Genomic DNA, 23,589 nt, shown 5'->3' with positions numbered 1-23,589 from the left:
CCTGCTCCCCAGCCTTTGTCCCTGTGTCTGAGCCCCTGGGACCTGCCAGGAGCCACCACGGCTGCTGGTGAGCCCCTGGGGCTGGGGCTTGGGCTGATCTCCACCCCCCCGTGAAGCAGAAAGGTCAGGTACAGAGAGTTGCTGGAAACCTGGGAACAAAGCAGAGCGCTGGGTGCAAGCGCAAAGCGATGCTGTTGGCACCATGATGTGCTGAAGCGCACCCAGCACGGTGACCCAGCTGGGATCTCTCATTGAATGTCCTCAGCTGGCTGCTGCTCTTCAAACAGGGCTCTGGCAGGCGTCTGCTTCAGCCCGAGCTGGACGACCCCCAGCCCATTCCGTCATGTTTGGGTCTGGGATCACTTCGCTCCTCTCCGCATCATCTCGGTTGCAGCCTCTTAAAAGAGGAGGGGGGAAATATCCCACCCTGTTTGCATGCATTGCTTGCACCCAGGTGGTACCTTCCCGTCCCAGCAAGCTGCTCCCATCCCAGGTGAGCTCCCCAACACTCCAGGGAGGGGGGGGACGTGGGTTTGAGATGCTTCTTGGCTGAGGTCTCCATGAAAAAGGCACCCAGCTGTTTCCGTACCACACAGTGATAGTTTAGACAAATTAGCAGAGTCCAATTATGTAGCTAGGATTGGTGTCAGCCGCGCGTGTGTGCGCACATGTGTACGCCTTGCTGGCTGGTGAAGTCTTCTGAGGGCTGTTAGAGAAATGAGAAGCTGAGCTTTGATCTGCCTCTGTGTTTGGTGTTTAAAACAAGGCCTCTTATAAGGGAATATTAGGTATTCGGAGTCTGTTACATACAAGGAATCTTCGCTTTGATCCTCTCCTGTCTCCGGAGGCAGCAGACACTTATTATTTCATGGGGAACTAAACGAAATGCAGAATGAAATTTGGGTGCTGCTCTCTGGGCTCTGGCAGTGCCCCCAGCCCCGCCGGGGCTGAGCAAACGTCATGAGCAGCGTGTTGCCCCAGCTCTGCCGTGGTCCTCAGGGTATTGCTCCCCCCGGGTCCGCACCGCCTCGGGCTCGCCATGCCGGCAGCCTTCAAACCGGGGGGGGGGATGCTTTCAGGAGTCAAAGGGACACAAAAGGTGATAAAGCAAACATGTTGGTTTGGGTTGTTTACAGTAGCAAGAGGGAGCAATGGGTCTGTCCATGCCTCGTGCTGTCTGTCTGTGCTCGGGGAGCCTTCTCCCTCTCTGCTGGCGCTGGCAGCCCCGTGCAGCTCAGCTGCTGCGTGTCCCCTCCTCGTGTGGTCAGCCCACAGCACGGCCAGCCGTGCCCCAGCCCCTGCAGCGCTGCACGACTGGCTTCCCTGGGAAGGGGACACACAGCCGCTCGCTGCGGGGACAGACGGACGGGTCAGGGCTGGTGTCTGGCACACACCCGCTGGTTTGTGGCACATGGCGCTACGCTGCTCTCTGTGGGGCCAGGGAGGAGCACCCCAGAGGGGACAACTGGTGTCTCATATGACCCAGAGACCCCTGAATCTCTGAGGATGAGACCTTCATGACACAAGTCTCATTTTTACCTCCCAGAGCACTGGGGTACATCCACCCCTGCAGCTGCACCCCTGCAGCACAGCCCCTGCACAGACCCCTGTGGAGCCCCAGGGCAGTGGTGCCGATGAGGGATGCTGTAACTTTCCAACCTTTCTTGGCTCTCAGAAGCTGGCATGGATGGTGTTTTTCCAGCAAGCAAACAAACGTGGTGCTTTTGCATGATGGCTTAATTTTGCTCACAGAACAAGCAGGCACTGCATCAGCAAATGAAACCCACCCAGCGCCCCTCGCCATCCCTGTTAGACTCCGTCTGTGCAGGGAAGCTGGGCTGGGGCGGCTCCAGCCGCCTCTTTGGTTCCGTAAGTCCCCGGTGGCTGTAGGTACGGGGGTGCACACCTGCTTCTGCCCATGCATGGGCACGTTCGTGGGGTAATGAGGTTATGGGGAGAGGGGCTGCTGCAGGGAGCTGGTTGCAGAGTGTGAGCTGGGGAGCAGAGGGGTCCGCAATTAAAGTGGTTGTGGTGCCGTGGCAGCCGCAGGCTCTTTAACTTCCCCGGACTGCGCTAGAGATAACAGCTTTTACATCTGTTCCTGGAGGCAGTGTGGGTCTTTCTATTTATTTATTTATTTTTTGATTGTATCTGATACAGCCTCAGCGAGTAATTGAGTGTTTGAGAGTGAAAAATTATCTCCCCGGCTTGGCCCTTATCTTGACAGCAAAGCAGCACTTTTAATTTAATTTTGTTCAGAGCATGTGGGTAACAAATTTCACTAATCGCTCTGCTGTCGCCCTCCGCATGGTAACGAGTCTCTTGTTTCCCAGGAAGCAGAACATAAACATGGTGCTGGATGCGGGTGGGAGGAGGGCGAGGGTTAGCGCGGGCTGGAAGATGAAGACGCATTTCGGCACCGATGCTTGGCGCGCCCGTGACGCGATGGATTTGTCTTGTGGCTGGAGCAGGAGGAGGAGTGGGAGGAGGCACAGGGTGGTGGATGTCACACTGTGCTGGTGAAGCTCGCCCTTGCGCAGCGTTTGGCTGCGGGGGAAACTGAGGCACGGAGGGGACGTGCCTCAACCCTGGGGAGCTGTTGCAGAGCAGAGTTTTTTAGTCCCGCTTTGCATCTATTCCAAAAATAACGGAGGGAGGGGAAAGATGACGTGTCTGGCTTTGGCAATCCCAGCCCACTTCCCAGGTCCCAGGCGGCAGCGCGGCTCTGCCTGCGGGGCGGCGGTGGGAGAGCGGACAGGGCCTGGATGGGCGGCGGGGTGGAGGTCCAGCAGCGACGGGCAGCTCGCCGGGTGCTGGGGTATCTCCTGCCAGGTCCCGAGCCCTCCATGGCGGCCTGGCCCCAACCCCAGCTCCCTCCTGGTCTCCAAAATCAGTTCAGCTGTCTGGCCAGCCCTTCACTCGCCGAGTGCAATCCTACCTGAGCTGTGACTCAACATGAGCTATTTCCTAGATAATGATTACTTTTTTTTTTTTCCTGTAGGAATAATGTTTTCATTACACTGTATTGAAAATTGCTTTCCCTCCTCCTTTAAATGAAGCCTTCCACTCAGATTTGCCTTTGTATTTGTATATTGTAAAATTGGGACTCATTTGGAGTTTAAAACAAAAAAAGATCAGGCTTTAATTCCACGAGAAGTGTTTCCATTGATTTGCGTGAAAGAAAATTCCAGTGCAGGCAATCTCTGCCTTTAAATATGTAACTGTTTCTTTAATGTGATTTTATCTCAACTGATTCAGCACCAAGAACATGAAAGCAAAACTGACTTCATTGATTTTAATTGTCCATGCCCAGAGAAATGCAAAAAACATAACAGCGCCAGGAAAGCAAATTGGGTTTGCACAGATTCTTCCCCGTTTGCTGTGCCAAGGGAGGTCTAAGACAGGAGGGCAGGAGACCCTGCCAGTGGTGAGCCTGCCTGTGGCGATCAGGGCTGGTGGTGATGGGGCTGGGGGTGGTGCTGGGGCTGGGGGTGGTGACCCTAGCGGTAGCGATGCTGACCCTGGTGGTGATGGGGCTGGAGGTGGTGACGCTGGTGGTGATGGGGCTGGTGGGTCAGCAAAGACCAGCATCTCAACCTGTGCCACCTTAGTCATCTCCATTTCCCCCCTCCCCTCTGCTGCCCCTTCCTTGCCCAGCCTTCAAAGCCTTTCCCTTCCCTCCATTTCCCCTCTTCCTCCTCCTCCTGATTGAAATTTGCTAGTGGCATCTCCCTGCGAGCTGCAGGCATGGTGTTTTAGAGCAAAGGGGGAGCACCACTGGCAACTGTATAAATAGGACGTAAATACATTTATTCAGTACATGAGGCATTAAAACTCCAGGAGAACATAAAGAGCCAAAGCTCACTCCTCTTGCAGGAGGAGCGCAAGAGCTCACTGGGGCGAGCAGCGCAGACTGTGGCGCGCACTAGAGCTCAGCCACCGAGCCCTTGACCTTGCCGCAGGGTCCGACAGCCTGACCCCGACCTCCCTGTGGCCCTGCCACCCCTTGGCATCCTCCTCTTCCTGACCCACACCCCAGGATGGACTTTTTCTGCAGCCCCCTGTGCCATACCAGAGGACGCGTCAGCTAATTGCTAGTGGGTAATTCATAAATGTTAATAGTATTAATCTGATTCAGTGTGTGCTTAGCAAGATCAAATCCTCTATAAATCCAGAAGTGTCTGATCTCACCCTCCTGCTGCACAATGCAGCCGTCTTTCCTCCCTGCTTCCCCCCTCCCCTCCCCTTCTTGTGTGCACCCTCTCTGCCTTCTTGGGGGTGAAAGGGGTCTCCCCCGGCACAGGGTGGGAGCAAAGCTGCCACTTCGGGGCCGATCCCATCCTGCTGGCTCTGGGGCAGCCCTGTGCCCAAATCCTGACCCAGATCCAGACTCTGGATGTGAGCACCTTCACTCGGGATTTGTCCGAAGGAGCGATGGAGAAGGTGCCAGCTCAAGGAGAGGCTGAGGCCAGGCGAGGTAGAGAGGGTCTGCAATGAAACACCTGCTTGTACTCTCACCCCGCTGCCTGCGGGCGTTCATTGCATCAACGTCCATCGCCTTCTGAGAGAAGCGCCTTGGGGCAGGGCGGTCCATGAAGGCTTGGTAGGTACTGTGGTGTGGGAGAGCTGGAAGGAGGATGTCCCATCCCATCCCGTGTGTCTGGTGTACTGGAAAAAGAGGGACCATCCTGAAGTGGAAGGGGTGGGGAGGCCGTGGCGAGAGGCAGAGGCTCAGGGCAGGGAGGGGAGATGGTCCCTGGCGGGGCCGTGTCCCGTGGCAAGAGCCACCTGCCAACACCGCTGCTCATCTTAATTGGCGTTTGATTTGATTCAACGCGATCTCCTGCTTGTAAAACACCTTGAGATGTTTCTGTGTGTGAGGGTGTCCTGGAAACGCTGTTGTACCGTATTAATGAGCCTCTGCTTGAACATAAAGAAGGATCATTAGGAGCGCCCAACTGACATGGCAGCAGCAGCAGCGTGCGTTGGGAGCAGCGTGGGGAGGCGAGAGGGGCTGCGGCGGGCTCGCTGCCCCCCGGGGGTGCCGGAGGAGCCGCTCACCCCGCGCCGGGCGCTTCTGCATGCGGCACGGCACAGCGGCCGGGCGCTGGTGGCTGCGCCGCACGTTGCTAAGCAGTTCAGGCACTCGCTGTTCTGCCGCTCGGTTTCCCCAGCCCCATCTTCCTTGGGCGGCAGAAATACATTTTAATGTCCAGGTAGCCGCGAAACATTCTGTATTATGCTATTATCTCCGGGGGGGTGGCGAAGATTGCAAAGCACTTGGTGTTTAACACCCACATATGGCTAACACCATGGGCTGTGTGTTGATAAAGATGGGGTAATTAAAGTTTATTTTTTTTTATAGACTAATCTCCCAAGCATGTATTTATGAGCCTGATTTAGAAACATCATATTACCAAGAGTGCAGGATATTTGTGTTGCTTGTAAATCCATATATGTTCTGAACATGCCTTTTTTTTTTTTTTTCCTTAAATTTAGGCAGCACTGCCAATATTAAAGAAATGAGCTCGGGGTTTTGGTGGTTCCCCCCCCCCTCCTCGTCCTTTAGGTGGGCAAGGCAAGTGTACAAAGCAGCGAGTAATTAACTGCATGAGGAAATGATATTTCAAAGGAGACAGAGTGCATTTGGAGGGGCTGTTTGCAGAGTGTTTACACCAGTGGCTTTGAATTTATCTTCATCTTGCAGCAGGTGCAAAATCTTCAGGGGAAGGTGGCGCTTTGCAGGCTCTTTGAGCTGTCTGCAGAGGGGCCCGCATTTCTCCGGGAAGCCGGAGCTGGGCTAATTGGCACTGGTGCTTAAGGGGGGAAAAGTCCTGGATGGGAAAGGTGGTGGTGGCAGGAGTCCCTCTGACCACAGCCCTGGCTAATCCTCTTGTCTTCCAGTCTAATTAAGCTGCCGTTAATTGGATCACTAGCAGGAAGCATCTCAGGTAAGATTCTGCCCTCAAACGGAGCAGTTTGCCTCTCCTTTCTACTTCTCTCTCCTTTTCTCTCACAGGCTGGGGGAGAGGTTATTTTTGCCCGTTTAGGAAGAAGTCATTTCTTCTTATTCTTCATCCTTGTCGTGTGTCCTGCCTGCTGCTCTGCCCGCTCCTCGGGTCTGCCTGTCCAGTGAGCCCCCGTGGGCCATCGCTTTCCCCCTAAGACAGCCTGGCTGAGCACTCAGGCACCCGCTTGCTCTGCTGCAACCATCCAAAATACAACAGAAACATGTTGAATTTAAAGTACAGAGAGGCCATCTCAATATATGAAGGATTTATTAGGGCAGAAGAATCTGGGGAGCGAGTTTAGTCACAGCTGTTCCTGGTCGCCACCTTCCTCTTGGGCATTTTGGACCCCACAGGACCCAAACAAAGACTTGTGTTGGGTGCTGAGGCTCTCTTCTGAGTCCAGTCGGCCGCCCATGAAGGCCTTGCATTCCCCCCAGGCTTCCTCCTCTTGATAAAGGAGCGGAGGTTGATACTAGCTTGTCCAGTGGACCTGGCTTTGCAAATCTGCACTTTAAACACCTCCTTGGATATCTGGAAATGACAAGGAGTGGAGGGAAAGAGCAGGCTTCACCCAGGTAGAGCTCCCATCGCCAGTGTAGTGGTTTATCCTGGTGTTGCCTGAGTTACAGAGGTGGTTTGGACATCCAAAGAAGGAATGGGTCATTTTGTCTCGCATCCTGAACAGAAGCATCAAGCCTCAGTGAACCCATTGAGGTTGGTTTGGTTAGCAGTGGCTTGCTAAGAATACATTTGCTTGTGGTTTTAGAGGCCTGGCATGAAGCTGTTTATCTCCAGATGGGTGTTTAAATGCAGCACAGGAGTGCTTCTGCTGCAGCATCAGTGGTCTGAAGAGAAGGTGATGGGATGGAGAATGGGAGCCACGTCCTTCCCCTTAAAGAGCAAGGGAAGGATCTGCTTTTCCAACAGCCTCCCATCAAACCTGGCAGCAAATTGGCCGTGAGCAATAAAGAGCTGAGCTGGAAATCCAATTTCTGCTCAAGCAGAAGACCCGTTGTTTTGGTTCAGTTGGTCAAAGCCAATGTCAGGCAGTTCTAGAGGTCAATAATTAGCACTGTGGTGGAAACAAGTGGGGAGTGGGAGGCAGGGGAGCGTGGAAGGTAGTTATAGGAGACTTGTAGCACATTGTCCCTTTCCTTGGGCAGCCAAGCTCAAACTCATTGAGCTGTAATGGGCTTTTTGCTGTTTCAAGCTCCTGTGCCCCCCGCCTCCTAGTCACAGGGAAAGAAGCAGCCGCATGGACTGGTGGGGATGGGAGCTCCCAGATCCTAATTCTTCCAGCTCCCCTCTGGCTGCAGGATGGTGAAAGCTGCCGTCGTACCTGTGATTCAGGCTCTTTGTGAACAGGGGATAATACTCGTCTAACTCGTAAGGGATTTGTGATTTAATGTTTGCAAAGCACTTTAAGACCCTGGATTGAAAGGTGATTTATAATGGTAAAATCCAGTGTTCTCTGGTCTATTGTATACTTGGCTGTGTCCAATTATCCTGATGGAGGCTTTTTTCCTTCTTCTCCCCCCCCCAGCTTTTATGCATTCCTGTAGTAACTCCAAGCAAACGCGGCGTTTGTGGCAGGCACAGTATGCCCAGCGAGGGGATGAGTTTGCCTCCCAAGGAGGTGCTAACTTACGCTGAATGATATGAATAAAGATTGGGAAGAAAAAAAGGGGATTGCAAGGTGAAGGGCGCAGGAGTTTGGCAATAAAGCTGTGAAATAGGGGTGGGAAGGCTGTTTAAATGATGCAAGCAGAAGGAAACTAAAAGATGCTTCATAAATAATCAATTTGCATACTCATGTTGGTCATAGTGATGGGGGTATTTTCCAGCAGATCAGCCACTTCTCCTGTCCTGCAAATGCTGGTTGGAGCATCCACTGTGCAGGCTCTGTCCTGCAACAAGGGATGCTTTAGTGGGGCATGCTGCCCTGCCTGGAAAACACAGGCCGGGCTCAGACTGAGCATGAAATCCCTGCCCTGGCACCAGCATCTCTAACAGCGGCTTCTGTCAAATTACAACCACTGGATGTATTTTCCCATTCAGTTTTCAAAGTGAAGCTTTTTAAATCTCACTTTGCTGATGAGATGGCAAGGGCCGGGGAGCAAGGGAGGAGAGGATGGATTGGCTTCCAAAAATAAATAAGTGTCCTCACCTAAATCCTGAGCAGGGACACGGTTAGGTCTGCTGGGAGCTCCGTCATCTCAGCTGCACTGTAATAGGCTGTGCGGTGGCTGGAGTTAATTGCCGGGCTGTGCCCCCTCCTTGGCATTGCCGGGCTCCCCAGGTGGGTGTTAAGCAGCGTTCCCCCGAGCACTGGCAGAAGGGAAATGGCTGCTCCACGAGGCATCTATTGTCAGCTTTGAGCAAAGCGGAGCGCTGGTGTGAGGCGTCAGACTGGGTGGCCCTGGGGGATGCGGTGCAGTTGGAGCAGCAGTGGGGCAGCCCCCAGCTCCAGAGAGGCTGGGTTGGGGGGGGGGAACCAGCGGTGTCCCAGGGATGCAGACTCTAGGGCTGCTCCCTTCTCGGGCAGTGGAGACCTATTGAGGGGGTAACGGTGGCCAAGGGACAGTTTCTCCTGGTCACCTCCATCGGTGGAGGGTGTCTCACCTGGACACGTCGTGCTCCTGGCATGTGCCCAACAAGAGCATCTGAATCTCCTGGGGCAGCCAGGTCTCTCCCAATTACTCTATATTGCCCAGCTTCACCCCATTCCCCGTGGAGTTTGGGGGTTGCTCTGTCCCACCCGACTGTAGTTGACAGTGATTCAGTCATCTTAATGCCACCCTGCTCCATGAGGGTTTCCCAGGTTTGCTGGCCTCTCTAGACCTGCAGATGCCCAAGCTCTGGGTTGGCTTGTTGGCTTTCACCTAATGCTTAGAAAAAAAAAACAAAAAACCACCACTCCTCCCCCCCCCAGCCAACCAAACAAAAAACAAACCAAAAAACCCCAAATAAATAGAAGCCACCAGCCAAGCCTGGCCGAGTGTGCAGGTCTGAGTGGAGCCATGGGGTGATGGGATTGTTCCTCAGTGCAGGCATCCCTTAGCCTTGGTGCCAGGCACGTGGCCTTCGAGACAAGGGAGGGCAGCCCGGGAGTGACCCGCGTGCTGTGCAGGGACCGGGCGGGCTGGGTGTCTGCTTCGGTGACCGGCTTTTGTGTGTCAGAAAATACTGAGTTGCTTTGTGGGAGATGCTGTGAGCTTCTGCACACCACAAAATGAAACTGGTTTTGTAATATCTCCTATCTCTCAAAAGCGGCTGGCTCTGTAGGTCACTTTGTTGTTCGGTGTAGTCCCCCTGTGATGAGTGAATATTTGTGTAAATAATTAATACTCATTGGTTCTCTGTGACACCTACAGGTGCAGATTTCTCCTGGCGTTAAGCGAAAGCAAATGATGCCGTGGCCCAGGCAGCCCTCAGATTTGGCTTGATTATTTTTTTCTTTTTGACTTGACAAGATTTGCCAGATAAACCGAGGCTGACGAGAAGCGACGGCGGCTCTGCTGGCAGGGGCGGTGAATGGCGCTGGGGAGGGGGGGTTCCTAGGGAGAGGGTCTTCACAGGGCTCTGAGCAGGTTGTCTCCCTCCTCTAGGAAAATACAGTCCCCGGGATGGATGTAACTCAGTGAGTGAAACAACACGAATGTTAGAAACCCAGCCAAACCAGGTGTGATGGGAAGGATGGGGTTTGCAGGCCTCGGGAGCTCTTTCAGTGCTACTGAACCGACCTGTTTGTTTTCAATGCCTGCCCTTCCCCGGGGCTGGGGCTCTCCTGGTACATCTTTGCCTTTTGACCACCCACCCCTCTCTCTGCCCTCCAGGTTCGATGAAGAGCCCTGTCAACAAGACGGCGCTGACCCTCATCGCGGTCAGCTCCTGCGTCCTGGCCGTGGTGTGCGGCTCCCAGCTCTCCTGCCCGCTGACCGTCAAGGTGACGCTTCACGTACCCGAGCACTTCATCGCGGATGGTAAGACCCTCCGGGGACTCGAACGACCCCGCTGCCCCACCGGGTGTGTTTGGGGCATGGGGGGTCCCTCTCTTTGAGAATTGCCTCGGCTGTGTTCGGCTGCAGGGATCCCCCTTCCCAGAGGAGCGATGCACGTCTGCAAGCCTGAGGCCAAAATCCTCTCAGTTGTGTCTTTTTTGAGCTTTGTTATTATTACTACTATCAGTGCCTGATGGATATTCTGGTTTTCCTCCGAACCCTCTGATGTGCCCTGGGAACCTGCATAGACAGATGTCCTCCTGTCCTGAAGCAGCAAGGCTGCTCTTCCCAGCCCCTTGCAGCACTGCGGAGTGAAATTGCTAGGATTTGAGCAAAAGCAGAGATGCTTTGAAAAATTAGACGAGGGCTGCTGTCACTATTTATTGCTTTCTCCAACTGGGCTCCCTGTGTTTGTTGTGTTTCACTGACCTTTTCTTTATAATGTGCAGTGAGCGTCGAGTGCAAGTTTTCGGTAACACGAGGGCAAATTTCATTTTCTTCCAGCAGACGGGACCCATTATTCAGTCAGTTCCAATTCCTCAGCTCCAGCGCTTGTCTTGCTACGCGGGGCGTGCGGAGGGGGGCACCTTTTCTCTGCCAGAAATGTGCTGCATGGAGTTGGTGCATCGCTGGCTTGCTGGGGTGTCCCAGCGTGGCCAGCTGCTCTACAGCCCCTCACTTTGGGGGCCGGGATGAAGGGCAGCTCTTGGGGGGATTAATATTTTGGGAAGAGGTAGAGGGTTAAAGCAGTGCAGCGGCACAGCAGCAGCAGGGGGTGATGGAGAGGGGTTTAAACCATCACCCCATGGCAGGGAGGGACTCAGCAACGTGTTTGAAGTGGGATTCAGCTCTGCTAAGGGTGGTTTCTTCTTGGCCTGGATATGCATATGTAGGACATCACCTGTGCTGCAACACCAAGAGAGCACGTGCTCTCCCCGGCCCTGCCACTGACCCTTGCTGCCTCGTTAACCCCGCTGCTATGTCTGCACCTAACGGTGCTGATGGGGTGGGCGTTGGGTGCAGCCGGCGGGTTGATGCTCCCGTGTTGGCGTGCGAGGCTGCCTCTGCTCCGATCCCCAAGGATGCTTCTTAGCTGCTGACCCTGCAAATTACAAGCCAGTACATGGGCTATCCCGGCCATCAAAGCTTGGTCCTTAAAGGAAAAAGGAGGAGAGCGTCTACTTCGCAGTCTGAGATTGGAGGAACTAAACATCAGAAGGGACATGAAAAAGGCATAACTTGAAACAAGGGACTTGTCTACACCTTGACCTGTTTCTAAAATGTTTTAAGGATAGTCCAGGCTGCACATAAATATTCTGAAGTCTTCACAGATCGTTATGCCGAGTAGCTGGATAACAGAAACTATTTTTGCACTTGGGAAATGAGGTTGCTCCAGTGTTAACTCGTGTCCCTTTGAGACTGGCACCTGCCAGTTCATCGCTTGGACTGGGAGTTCACAGCTGGTTCTGGTACTTGCTGAAGGTCAGCCAGGAAGGCAGTGACGGGGACAGGACCTCGGCATCCTGCTCCTGCCCTGCGGTTCAGGGACGTGGAAGACAGCATGTCCTCGAAAAAGAAAATAAAACAAAATGCAATGTGACTCTGTAGAATTACAGTGAAAAGCTGAGCCTGTGCTTGTCACCGGGAAGGGGGTGGCAATGCAAATTATGCAAATACGGAGAAAACTCGAATGAAAATGACAATGAAATACCAATAAAACAGATTAATATCCTTGAAACTGGGGGAAATGGGATGATCTCCAGTCCTGACTTAATGACTTTTCTAAAGAGAAAGTGGCAAGAGGACTGGTAAAAATGGTTTGGAGAAGGATTAATATGAACTTTGTAATGAAACTGTAAAATATAATTACAAACTGCAAAAACTTTTAAAATATTTTTTTATGAGAAACAGTCAAATTCTTCACATAGAAGCAGCCAAGACATTTTGCAGTGGCTATCACTTTTACTGAAATCTCATCATTTTATGCGATGGCAGAGTCCCTTGCCTGGGAAGAGAAAAGCTCTTAAAATTGTCCCTTCATTTTGAATAACAACAAATCCCACGGCAGCACCCAACTGGCAGCAAAATATTATAAAACATTTAAAGACATCACAGAACCGAGCCAGGTTGGGAAATGTTAATGATACCCAGGAAAGCGTGGCCGGCTGTGTTTGCAGAGGCTTGGCACCTGGAGTCTTACGCTGATGAAAAATAGGAGCCTTGCTCTTCCCTGGCCATCTCCTGGGTGGGTTTAAACCTGCTTTTTGCCTGGGTGCAAAAGGGGGTTGGCATGGGCATCCCCACGTGAGCGAAGTGGTGGCGGGGCCGGTGGCTTTGGCCCAGCCGAGGCTGGGAGCTTTGATCAGTCTTAAACCAGCCTCTCACGTGGCACCTGATGGGGCACACCGCGTCTCGTGAATGTTGCTGTGCACTTAAATTGTCTGGTTCCTGAAGATGTTCTCTTTTGTATTTCGCATGACGATAAGGCAGGCGCTGCGAGAAGGCAGGGATGATGCATTCACAGGAGATGTTCCTGTGCAAGAGAAGGGTGCCCTCTCATTCCTTTTTGAGATGCGGTGTTTCAATAGATGCCAGTAGCCAAGGAAAATCTTAAAGCGGAGCAGCTACCACCACCTCTGCAGGAAAAGCCAAACAAAGACAGAGGCTGAAAGAAATCGAGCTCTTAGCAGATGAAAACTCGTCTTTGAAGGAAACATTAAACAGACCCCAGCCAGTTCCAGTGTGCCAGGAGCCAAAGCCAAGTTGGGAAAAGGAAGGGGGGGTGGGGAAGAAGCCCCACCAAATGTCTCCAGCCTCAGAGGAAAGCAGCTTTCCCCCTCTGCAGTGAGCAACAGCGTTAGAGAAAGCTTCTGAGCCTGCTGGAGTCACAGGATGGGAACAGGGATGGGGAGGACTGGGACCAGAAGCCAACTGGCAGCAAAGGCTGGGAGAATGTATTCCAAGCAGAAGTATTAATAACCAGCCGGTCTCTTGCCCTTATTTATCTCTCTCGGTTTGTTTTCTTCCTTTTATTCATTTGATGGGGTTCACCCGCCCGCTCCTCTCCCCTCTGAGCAATTACTGCCTGGTTTGTACAGCTGCTCTGCCTTCATTTCGCAGGGTGGCCAAATCCAGGAAAGCCTGGCAGAAGCTGCCGTGCTCTTTGCTGCCGTAGCTGGCGGGGGCAGGCGGGGGGCCTCCTGCCTCGGAATCGGGCCGGTGCCTCGCAATCTTCTGCTAGGATGCGGTGCTGGGGGCGTCCTCTCCTCCCTTCTGCTGCTCCTGGGCCTCGTGTTGTGGGGCAGCCTCTGCCCGTGCTGAGCTGAAGGCATCGTTCTGATTTCAGAGACGGTTTGGATTTATAGAAAGAATTGTAGTGGCTTTTATGAGGATATGGAAATGCAAAGCATTATTTGGAGGACCCTTTAGCAGTGTCAAAGGAGGGAAGGAAGGAGAGAGAGCTCCTCCATCTAAGTCATAAAACCCCTTATGAATATGTGAGCCACTCAGCCCTATACATTCAAATAGTTGGGGTTTTTTTCTTTCTTTCTTGTAAGTAATCATTTAAAAAGTAGAGATACAGCAATGGGAGCAGCTTGCAGGGAAGGCAGGTCTGGAGAAAGATACCCTAGAGGACTCAGTCTGGAGTATGTCCTTGCTGCACAACAGTTTGAAATATAGTATCAATTAAAGCTTCCCATTTTTACAGCCTGCGAAGAGGTTATATACGGCGTGGGTGGATGTTTGTATCTGGATACTTTAGTGGGAGAGGTAGGTGAGATCCTCCGGTGCGTACAGAAGGAAGCAAGAGCTACATTTAGCTAGGGGCTTGTAGGGCTTCGTTTTATAAGTGGAAATAAAGTAAAGGGTATAAAGTAGGTTTCTGTCACTTCAAAGACATCTAGGGCATTCGCAACCTCCCTCCCTCCGCTTCCGAGACGCATGCCAGAGGAGATGCGGTAACCCCTCTGCCTGAAGCCTCGCTGAACGGCGGGCTGGGTGGCTTACGGAGGTCGGGAGCAGAGGCAGCGCTTGGCGGGCTCTGCTCCGAGCCGCCCGCGTTCCTGCTTCGGCCCTCCGGCGAACGCGGGTGCACCCCCCGGGATGAACACTGCCCTGCGACGGGGGGAGGAGAGCAAAGCCAGCCCCACCCCGTGCGATGCCAGGAGAGCAGCGGGAGGTGGAATTGCCACTCGAGAGCGTGCTTTGGGTTTGAGCGTCTGACAAGATGGCAGAGTTGGAGGAAGCTTCTTTTCTTTTCTCTTTTAAGCTTCGTGTGCCTGCGTCTGCTCGCCTGAACGATGACGTTCTGTGATTGTCACGCAGCTGATCGGTAATTGTTTCGTCTGAAGATTATTTCCTACCTTCCTCCCACCACTGTTTCCTCCAAGTCACCGGTGGAATTGGATGCTGCTATTAGCAGCTTGTGTTAATTTTCCCCGAAGATTGCCGAGCTCTGCAGACTGCAATTGTTGGACTCGCAACAACTTCTCATTTTGGTTTTAATTAAATGTGTTGCTTTAAATTGTTTGCTTTTGACATCTCCTGCTCAATCTTCTGCAGCCCTCAGAGGTGACCAGGCATTAGCTTGTGTCCTCAGGCGCTCGCCTGCGTGTGTGCTCAGCACGTGCCGTGCATGCGGTCGCAGAGAAATGAGCAGCAGGAGGTGGGGGACCAGCTGCCTCCCCGTCCTGTTTTACAGCAAGCAGAAGCTGGAGACACTCTTTGATTTACCTGTGAAGCACCCCAGGTTTATACCAGACGGATGGAGACAGGGAACTGATCTCAAAGGTATTTCCCTGAGCTTTCAGAGGGGTGCTACCATGGGGTCCCCCACGTTCTCCAGCTGGTCCCAGCCCCACCAGCCCCCTCCGAACTCAGCAGAGGAAATTGGCTGGCTTAAAATAAGTTTTCTCTTGTTCTGTTTTCTCCCCCTGGAGTCATTCTGCTGCAGAGGTGCCTGTTTTGCTGTACAGAGACTTGGGTCAGGGCTTCGGCAGAAGCAATATTTTCTTGTTGCAGACTCGGTGCCAGGTCTGGCTGCGCCAGACCCCATGTGTTTCTGGAAAGGTGGCCGTGTTTGGGGGCAGCTTTACAGGCTGCATTTCATTCCATCAGCTCTTAATCACCGGGTCACCTCCGTGTCTGCATTATAGCTCACTCCTGTTCCTGCGCCTCTTTGGCTGGCAAGAAAATGTGAGCAAATGGCTGTAGCATTACCAGACATGAACTCTAAATATTAACATCAATTTATAAACTGTATCAGCGTGGATCAAAGGGATTCCAAGACGGTTTTACGGTGCGAATGCTCTTTGCATGAAGAACTAATAAGATTCTGGAAGCTGAAGTACATCATGTTTTTACCGTGCCTTTGACAGGCTCGGGATCCTGCACTCGGCTCTTCCCCGTGCCAGCCTGGCTCCCCTGGCCACGTGCCTGCCGCAAGCGTGCCTGCCTGCTGGGGCAGCTCGCTTTGCAAGGGAAGGCGAATGCCTCTTCCTTTCTCCTTTTAGGATTCATCGGAGCAAGGCCAGGGGGATCGGTGCTGGTATTTGGGTGGTGTCAGCAGGGCCTGGCTCAGAGCTGGGAGATGTTGCATCTGAGAGGCAGGATGCATCCACCAGTGGGGAGGTGGCAGCCAGCGCCTGCTGAGCTTCTACCAGCACCATTTACCCTTTAACTGGGGAGGGATGGTGAGGGAAGGCTACACTAAGGCACAATATCCTTGACCAAATAACCTGCTCCCTTCCTAGATGGAGGAATGCAAACATTGACTTCTGCATCTGCAGGATGAGACCCTGCCTGCTTGCAGCGTGGTGGTGGGTCAGTCCTGGGAAGATGGTTTAGGCCATGCGTGCTTTCAAACAAGAATTGATGGGATACCTGCAGCAGCTATGATGCAGCAATGATTTTATGGAGGCTGCATAGATAGGAACATGCTACTTCACTTTATCATTCTCCCAACAAGTAGCATTGCTGATGCGCAGTCTCTGGGTGAGTGGGTGGTAGCTTGCCTCGGCCCCGTGGCGTATTAACTTTACATGTGCTGCCTCTCGGTTCTGTTTTCTGCCATCCTAGTCTTGGGGCTGGCTGAAAAATCTCCATTCACACACAACTTTGTTTTTTAAAGCTTATCGTAACTCATCCATCATATACTTTGTGGCATGATTAGATTTAGGCTGGATTTCCCCAAACCCTTGTCCAATATCTAGAGAACATCACTGAGAAAGAGCCCCAGGCTGGAGCGTGGGAGTTGGGAGATACAGAGCATTAAGGAGAAGCTTTTCCTTAGGAGTCTAATTTCTGCCTCAGCCATTGCTGGCCCAGATGCCTACTGAGGACGGAGTCGTGCTGTTACTAATGCCTGCACAATTATATTGTCTAATAACGCCATGGGAGATCTCATTGCTGTGTGAGCTTGGCCACAAGGCAGGGGTGGGAAGATGCTGTCTCCCTTGGGTTTGGGAAAAGGTGGCCAAGTCATTACCTGCTGAATAATGTTAAATCCGTGCGTTGCTTGTCAGAAGTTCATCCGTGGCAAAATCAAGACTGACTGCCAAGAAAACCTAAAGAAAGAGTCTGTCAGAGTCATCAAGAAAGTGCAATTTAACAATTAAAATGTAACCCTGCTCCTCCCACAGGAAAGATGCTTCTAGTCAGAGCTGTGATTACATACAGATTTGTATCACTCATTTGCCTCTGCTTTGCCAGAGTGGAAAAGCTCTGGCAGGATTGACGGTCTTTCTAAGGGATGGGGGTCTCTGGGTTTGATCACCGGTGTGTTGGGGAGCGCTGGCGTGAGCAACCCATGGCCGTGCAAGTAGTTTGTGTGCGGAAAATACCTCCTTGGGTCAAGCGCTGTGTGCCGTATAAACTGTATGTACCTCGGCTGATGGAAGATGAAATGAAAGGAGTGTCTATAGGCTTTTGTGGTTTTAAAAACTTGCTATCATAACTTTCTGTTTAGGCATTTCATCTTGTTCAAGAGAGGAGTCATTGGAAAAACAAGATCAAGTGGATGGCTTGAATTTTAACCCGCTGTGATACTACCCCTGGTGTCAATTTAGAATAAAGAATTAGGAGTTCAACTTCAAAAAAATTTACATTATTCCAAAATTACCAAGTTTTGCACTGAGCAGGAGAGGGGTGGTAAAGCTGAGCACCGTGTGAGTCTGTGGGTGTGATCCTGCACCAAGCCCGGCTTCCTTGCTTAGGTCAGTATATGTGTGTCCTGAAAATCCAAAGACCTGTTGGCTCTCCTGCATTTTCTGAAAGAAATTCAAGAAGCAGAAGTTTTCATTCCCTGGGTCCAGAACAGGAGAACAACAGCTGATAATGGAAAGAGCTGATAGGGGAGGAGTTTTCTCTTTGGGAAATGTTCTTTCAAGTTTAACAAGGAGGAAAAAAAGAAGGTCTCTAAAAAATGAAATAGGGTTGTTCTTTGTACCTATAGAATGGAGCAAGAGGGGTAATCCTTTCTGTAGCATTAAAAAAAAAAATCTGTAATAGGATTATAATTGTATGATAGTATAGGGATGGCTACGGTAATAGCAACCTGTAGTATGACCTACCATGGCTTTCCAACACAAAATACTAATTTTAGATTAAAGGGAGTTTCGTTGGCCAAGATGCAGCGAATGGACCAAAGACAACAAAAAAAACGGAGGGAGGAAGAAATAGAAATTCTTCAAAAAAATTATTTTTTGATCTCTTCCCTTGAAAACGAGAGAGAGAGAGAGAGGAAAAGCCAAACCCTTTTGGCTGCCTTTTGGGTGCTTTGTTCTTTTCCCTTGTTAGATATCTCTTCTGAGCTGTTTTATCCTGTTGTGTTCTGGAAAATGATTTTTGAAATGTCAAAACTTCAAGCCTCTTTTGTCAAGGCGTAAGCACTTCCACTGAACTTTGAAGGAGACCCCAGCATGAGAGACATTAACTTTTGATGCTGCCTTAACTGATCGGGCTTTGATCAGCATTGGAGAAGGAGGGGGGTGGGGTGGGTGTTGAACGTACGCATGCAAAAACCCAAACAAGTCAATCCCCTGAAGTGCTGGTGGACTTCATGGAGCCGGGAGGCAGTTGCGTAGCTGTGTACTGATGATCTCCATGGCATTGCAATGCTGCTCTACCACATAGACTGGATCATAAAGCCGACAGTGCTCAAGGGACAAGTCCTACAACAGGGGTTCCTGGGAGGAGGTGGTGGTGGTGGGTAGAGAGCTGCCATTTCGTTGTTGTATTCCCTTGTTTGGCTGACGGTTGCCTTACCCTGATGGTTGCCCTGGGGCCTAAATGTCTCCATTTAAGGGGGATTTCACTGAGCTTTTGGGTGGGAAGCTCAAAACTTGTGTCCAGGAGGACACCTGGGAGGGGACGGGGTTAGCAGTAGAGGACATCAGGGTGGACAGTCTCTCCTGGGTGTCTTTGGAGAGCGTCTCTGCTGGGATCTGCTCCCGGGGTCTACAGGCAGCAACTATAGGTGTGCGTCAAACTGTAGGCTGGGTGCAGTGTAGGGTGCTTCGGTGGGGTCTGAGGTCCTTGATGCAGATTTTCAGAGGTTGGTTCGGAGTGGGGTCTACCCCCCACTGCCCCGGTGGTGTGAGCCCCTTGGCTTCCCCGTCAGCCCCCTTCCCTCCTCCTTGATTTCTCTCCATTGAGAGACTGCTGCACGTTGGTGAAAACAAACCTGGCTGATGTTGCTGGCAAGCTAAAGATGTTTGAAACGACTCTTGCTTAGAAAATGTTTGTTCTCGGTAGTTTCTGAAAGGATTTAGTACTCAACCTGCCCTTTCCGATCTTTTTCAAGATGGTTTTGATAAGTGCGCACTGTTGACTTTTGAAAACCGTTTTCTATGTGTGGTTTCTTTGAAAATAAAGGGAAAAATTGTGTGAAAAGGCTTTGAAATCTTCAGAATTTTAACTTTCAAAATATTTGTAAAATGCCTTTTCCTGTTATTTTTTTCTCAAGCAAGCTGTAAAAGGATCAAGGTTGGGATGTTTGTTTGTTTGTATTTTCAGTGGGAGTGAAGGTGATGAGAGCGGCTGTGAACACGTCTAAAAACCTCACCCAGCTGAGCGGCGATGCACTCAGCTTCAAAGATGTGAGAAGTTTTCTTGCTTGGAGTTGTCCCCTCCTTCCTCCTAGGAAGGAAGGAAAGTGTTTACAATTAACCAAAACCTTCTAATTTCCCCAGATTCCTTTTTTTTTTTTGCTTCGACTGAGGCAGAAAAGGCTCCATTTTAGACTGCAGAGGAATTCAGGGATTGTGGATTCAAATGTTTTCACTTATGCTTTTTTTTTTTTAAAAAAAACACTTTTGATATTGGGGGTAATTTCTCAATCAGACTTACTGAAATCAAAATAAGTAATTCATCTTGAAAATGCCAGGACTTTTCTTTTTTATTTAAGTTATAGTTGCATTATATTTGGGAAGGTCTTCCTCTGTACAGAATACGACAAAGTTTGATCAATTTGCAAACTATTTCAAACTTCCAAAATTTTTGGTTTTACATGGACACCAAACTTCTGCTGAAAGACGAGTTATTGGCTCCTGGCCAGGTGTCATATCTTGGTGTTGATTTAGGAGGTGCTTCCATAAATAGATAATTTTGGGGGGTTTACACTTCCAGCAGCAAACAGGCTGGGTTATCCAAAGGCAACGAAAATTTGGCAGCAAGGCCATGAATGTGCTTCCTCCTCCCGGAGAAGCTCAGGACGTGGGGCTGGTGGGGAGCTCCAGGAGTCACCCCTCCATTGCTCACCCTGACCATGGGTTCCCCTCCACGTAGCAGCTCCTGGGCCAGGATGCTCTGCCAGCTCGAGTCACCTTTGTCTTTATGAATACTAATTATATGGCTATTTTATGTCTGATTGGTTCCATTACTTTCAGGCTGGCTGTATTTTAACTGGAAGCGGGGTTCATGAAGTAGGGATTTTATCGAGAGCTGGTGGTTTTGCTCTTCAGTCTTCAGGTGCAGAGGGAGTTGTGCGTAGCTGAGCCTTAAAATGTGCTTGCGTGTATCCCAAGCCTCGCTTCTTATTAGGGAACTAAAAAAAATGAGAAAGCAAGATTGACAGGTTACTACATTGACAGGTTACATACACGTAAATAGTAAACACTCCCAGTGGGTTCAGAAATTCTGTTTGATAAAACAAACCAGCAATAGTTATCATTGGTATTTAAAGCTATCTTTAAATATTCATGGAAAAGAATAATTAGAAATAAAATCACGTGGCTCTAAGGTACTTCTTTGTGCTCAGCGTTTCGATGCTTTCCACTGGTGCTGTGGAGTTTACCCGGCAATTTACTGCTGCCGGGTGTCTGATGGAGGCGTATCCTGCAGCCTTGGTGAGGCAGGCTCCCGCCTCGCTGCGTCTCCAGGGCAGCTGGACCCTGGATGTCTAATTTTCATTTGCTTGAACAGTCACTAGCTTGGCAGCCTCCATTGGCTTTGAGTGTAGAGGTGTGCCTGCGAATACATTTATGGTGTATAAACAGTGTAAGTGTAGAAGATTTGAATTCATGTGAAATTAGGGCCCAGATCTGTGCGGTGCTGAGATCTCAGGATACCTGAAAATGGGGTTGCTCACTGGGATGCTTGACTTGGAGCTTTGCTTTTTTTATCCTCTGCGTGGATAATGTGGCATGGGATGAGGTTCAGAAGGGCTCCTTCTTGGTAAAGCATCAGTGATTCTCTTCAAAAGGAAATTAGGAGTTTGTGTTCAAGCAGGTTCATGTGGGGTGGTGGCTGCTATGGTCTTTTTCTCATGCTTTTCTAATCGCTTCGCCTTCATTGAGCTAAGATCTTACGCAGTGCATAGAAAAATGATGTCCCAGTCCTTTACTAAGTGATACAAGCCCTAAAGTTTCATGAAAATACTCCCTGGATCTATAGACTTGCCATCCTTGGGTGACCGCTTAGGAGGATTGGGATCTTTAGATAGCGGTTGCAGATTTTGCTCACATTTGCAAGTCCTAGCGTGTAGTGGGAGGGTAGCTGTGGGTTCCTGGGCTACCTGGCAGTTTCTCTTGCCCACTCATCTTTGAAGGTTTCTTCTCCCCTGTTTTTAGAGGCTTTTACCCTGGTAACTTTTGGAAAACACCACTTAATGGCAGGGGTTTTTTGGCTCCCCTCTGATCTGTGCAGCGCTATTACGGAGGCAGTCTTATAATCAATGTAATTGAAGATCAGAGTTAATGAGGACCTTTGTGCCTGCAAAATCCCCCAAGCGATGCTGGGCCTCAGATGTTAGATAAGGAAATGATTGGGCTGAACTGAAAATCTATTTGGCTAATTAGATGATGCATATTCCCAGATGCCAGTAGGGAAAAATACATTTCACAAAATAAAGAAACATAACATTTTGTAAGAAAAGCTTTTTGGCAGGAGTTCGCTTCTGACTCTCAGGAGAGAGAGGGGAGGGATTGTCTCTGATACGAGACCACTCATATGAGAAGTTGTGTTGGGCCGGTTCACTCACTTTCAGCTAAAGAGCTGAAGTGGGAATGGCCCACGCTGCTGCTGCCCACCCCTGTCCTGAGCCTGGCATCCAGGCGTCTCGCGGACACACCCTGCATGAGCTGGGGAAGCGATGCTCCAATCTGGCTGATCAGAATAATTCCATTGCTCCATATTTCTGCAGAGACCTGGGAATCAAATCCGGTATCTCGTGATGCTGAGTGGGGTGGGGGTAGGGGTAGGGGAGTGTCTGGGCAGAGGAGTGTCCCAGCTGATGGGCCATTCATTGGGAAACGTTTGTATGGAGAAAAATAGTCAAATGAAGTTCTTTGGGTCCAAGTGTGGGTGAACTTGGTATTACTTTGCTGATCTTGACATTACAGCAGCTCCTGAACCATAGAGCGTTCTGATATTGGGCCGGAACGTGTTTGGGGTTTTTTTGATTTTTATTTTTACACTCACTTAACATATTTTTTCCCCACCCTCCAGGCAGCAGCTTCGTTGTGAGCGAGGGAAGCTACTTGGACATCTCCGACTGGCTTAATCCAGCCAAGCTGTCCCTGTACTATCAGATCAATGCCACATCCCCCTGGGTGAGAGACCTCTGTGGGCAGAGGACCACTGATGCCTGTGAACAGCTGTGTGACCAAGAGACAGGTAAGGGAGGCGGGGGAAGAATGAAGACCTTGCAAAGCTTGGAGGTGCAAGGGAGAAGGTTCGTCTCTGGGTACTTCGATGCCTGCTCACTCACCTCTGTGTGAGTCTGGTGTTAGGCACAGAGGCCAAGGGGTACCAGCAGGGTCACACAGTGGTGACCCCCATCAGCAAAGTATAAAGAAGGTGGGCACAAGGATGGGGATTCAAAATGATGGTCCTATCAGTTCTTTGGTGTGGCAGCTACAGGCACGTGGAGTTTATCTGCTTCTAAGTTGTGCCCTTTTGCTCTCTGGTCTGGAAAACCTACTCGTGAGCTTGCCCATCTCCAGAGCACCACAGTTCCCATTAGTGCTCCTGCCTGATCGTCAACCAGGTTGGATCCCTCCCCCAACCCTTCCTCATGGAGCTGTGCAGCCTGCCATCTTCCCCCATCTGTAAATGACCTTTTTGCTGAGCGCGTTCTGCTTGTGCGCAAAGGCTGCCCCTGTGAAGCAGCAGCCAGCCCTGCTGAGACTCTGAGATGTGGGGCTGGGCAAAGGCGAAGTGTCACCTTTCCTTCTGGCCTGCGTGCTCCTGGGTGACAAACAGGGATCCCGGAGTCCACAGTGAACTGAGAACACAGAACCCAGCAAACATGCAACTAGAGAATGCAGACGGGGGTCTGCGTGGGTGGGAAATAAGTATGTGACCCCAGCCAACAACTGGCATCTCCTTAGCTGATGCAGGTGGCAAGACCTTGCATGGGAAGGTGGCTCAGGGACTGTGCTGAGTTTTTGTAATGCGGGGCGCACCATGGCTTCTGCAGCAGGGAGCGTTGCTCCTGCTCCTCAGTGCCTCGCCTCGGGTGGGATGCCTCCTTCGTGGCATGGAGACAAGTGGCCCTGTTGCTGCTGTCATGCTCTGCATCTAGAGAGCACAGCAAACCCCCGTCTCCTTGCAGAGAAGTAGCATTCCCAGGTTAGCCCTGGCTCTCCTTGTGAGCTGCTTTCCTCCTCTCTAAGGGAGGGAAAATGAGAAAATGGGAATTTCTCTGCTACCTGTGTTTGCGCGTGAGACTCATGGCTGCAGGTAGGGATGTTGGTTTCTGGCTTTGCCAGGGGCTTTGAATAGGCGTGGCTTTCACAGGAGAAGGCTTTTTCTAAGCCTCTTATGGCCACGAACTGTACCGTTAATACACAGCACCTTGAGAGGAAGAAGCCCTCCTGGGTCATGAACACACCATGGGCTGGTGAGCATGATGCCGTTCTCATCCCCCCCCGCTCAGTTGAGATGCAAATACTGAGCTGGATCTCAAAAATCCATTTTCCTTGTCAAGGCAATGTTCTTTTTAGTACTCCAGTTCCTCAAGGCTTGTCTGCACAGAAGCACTGGCAGGCATCACTGCAGCAGGATAATTACGCTGGATGAACTCCCTGTGTAGACGAGCCCTGGGCATCGCCTACAGTCCCAAGGAGGGCTGGGAG

At 51.0% G+C, this 23,589-nt stretch overlaps 1 protein-coding gene across 2 annotated transcripts in view; it reads left to right on the top strand.

The window, feature by feature from the left end:
* ASTN2 (astrotactin 2) overlaps positions 1-23,589 on the top strand; it is a 358,803-nt gene that overhangs the window by 123,384 nt on the left and 211,830 nt on the right. For both annotated transcript variants that reach the window (XM_075111901.1, XM_075111902.1), the window contains 2 exons: positions 9,848-9,994; positions 21,959-22,126. In XM_075111901.1, the coding sequence (XP_074968002.1) occupies positions 9,848-9,994; positions 21,959-22,126 (315 nt within the window). The remainder of the gene's footprint in view (positions 1-9,847; positions 9,995-21,958; positions 22,127-23,589) is intronic.

This window comes from Phalacrocorax aristotelis, chromosome 17 (assembly GCF_949628215.1).
Source record: "Phalacrocorax aristotelis chromosome 17, bGulAri2.1, whole genome shotgun sequence".
Lineage (NCBI taxonomy): Eukaryota > Metazoa > Chordata > Aves > Suliformes > Phalacrocoracidae > Phalacrocorax > Phalacrocorax aristotelis.
Note: the sequence above shows the minus strand (reverse complement) of the source record. Positions and strands in the feature narration are given on the sequence as shown.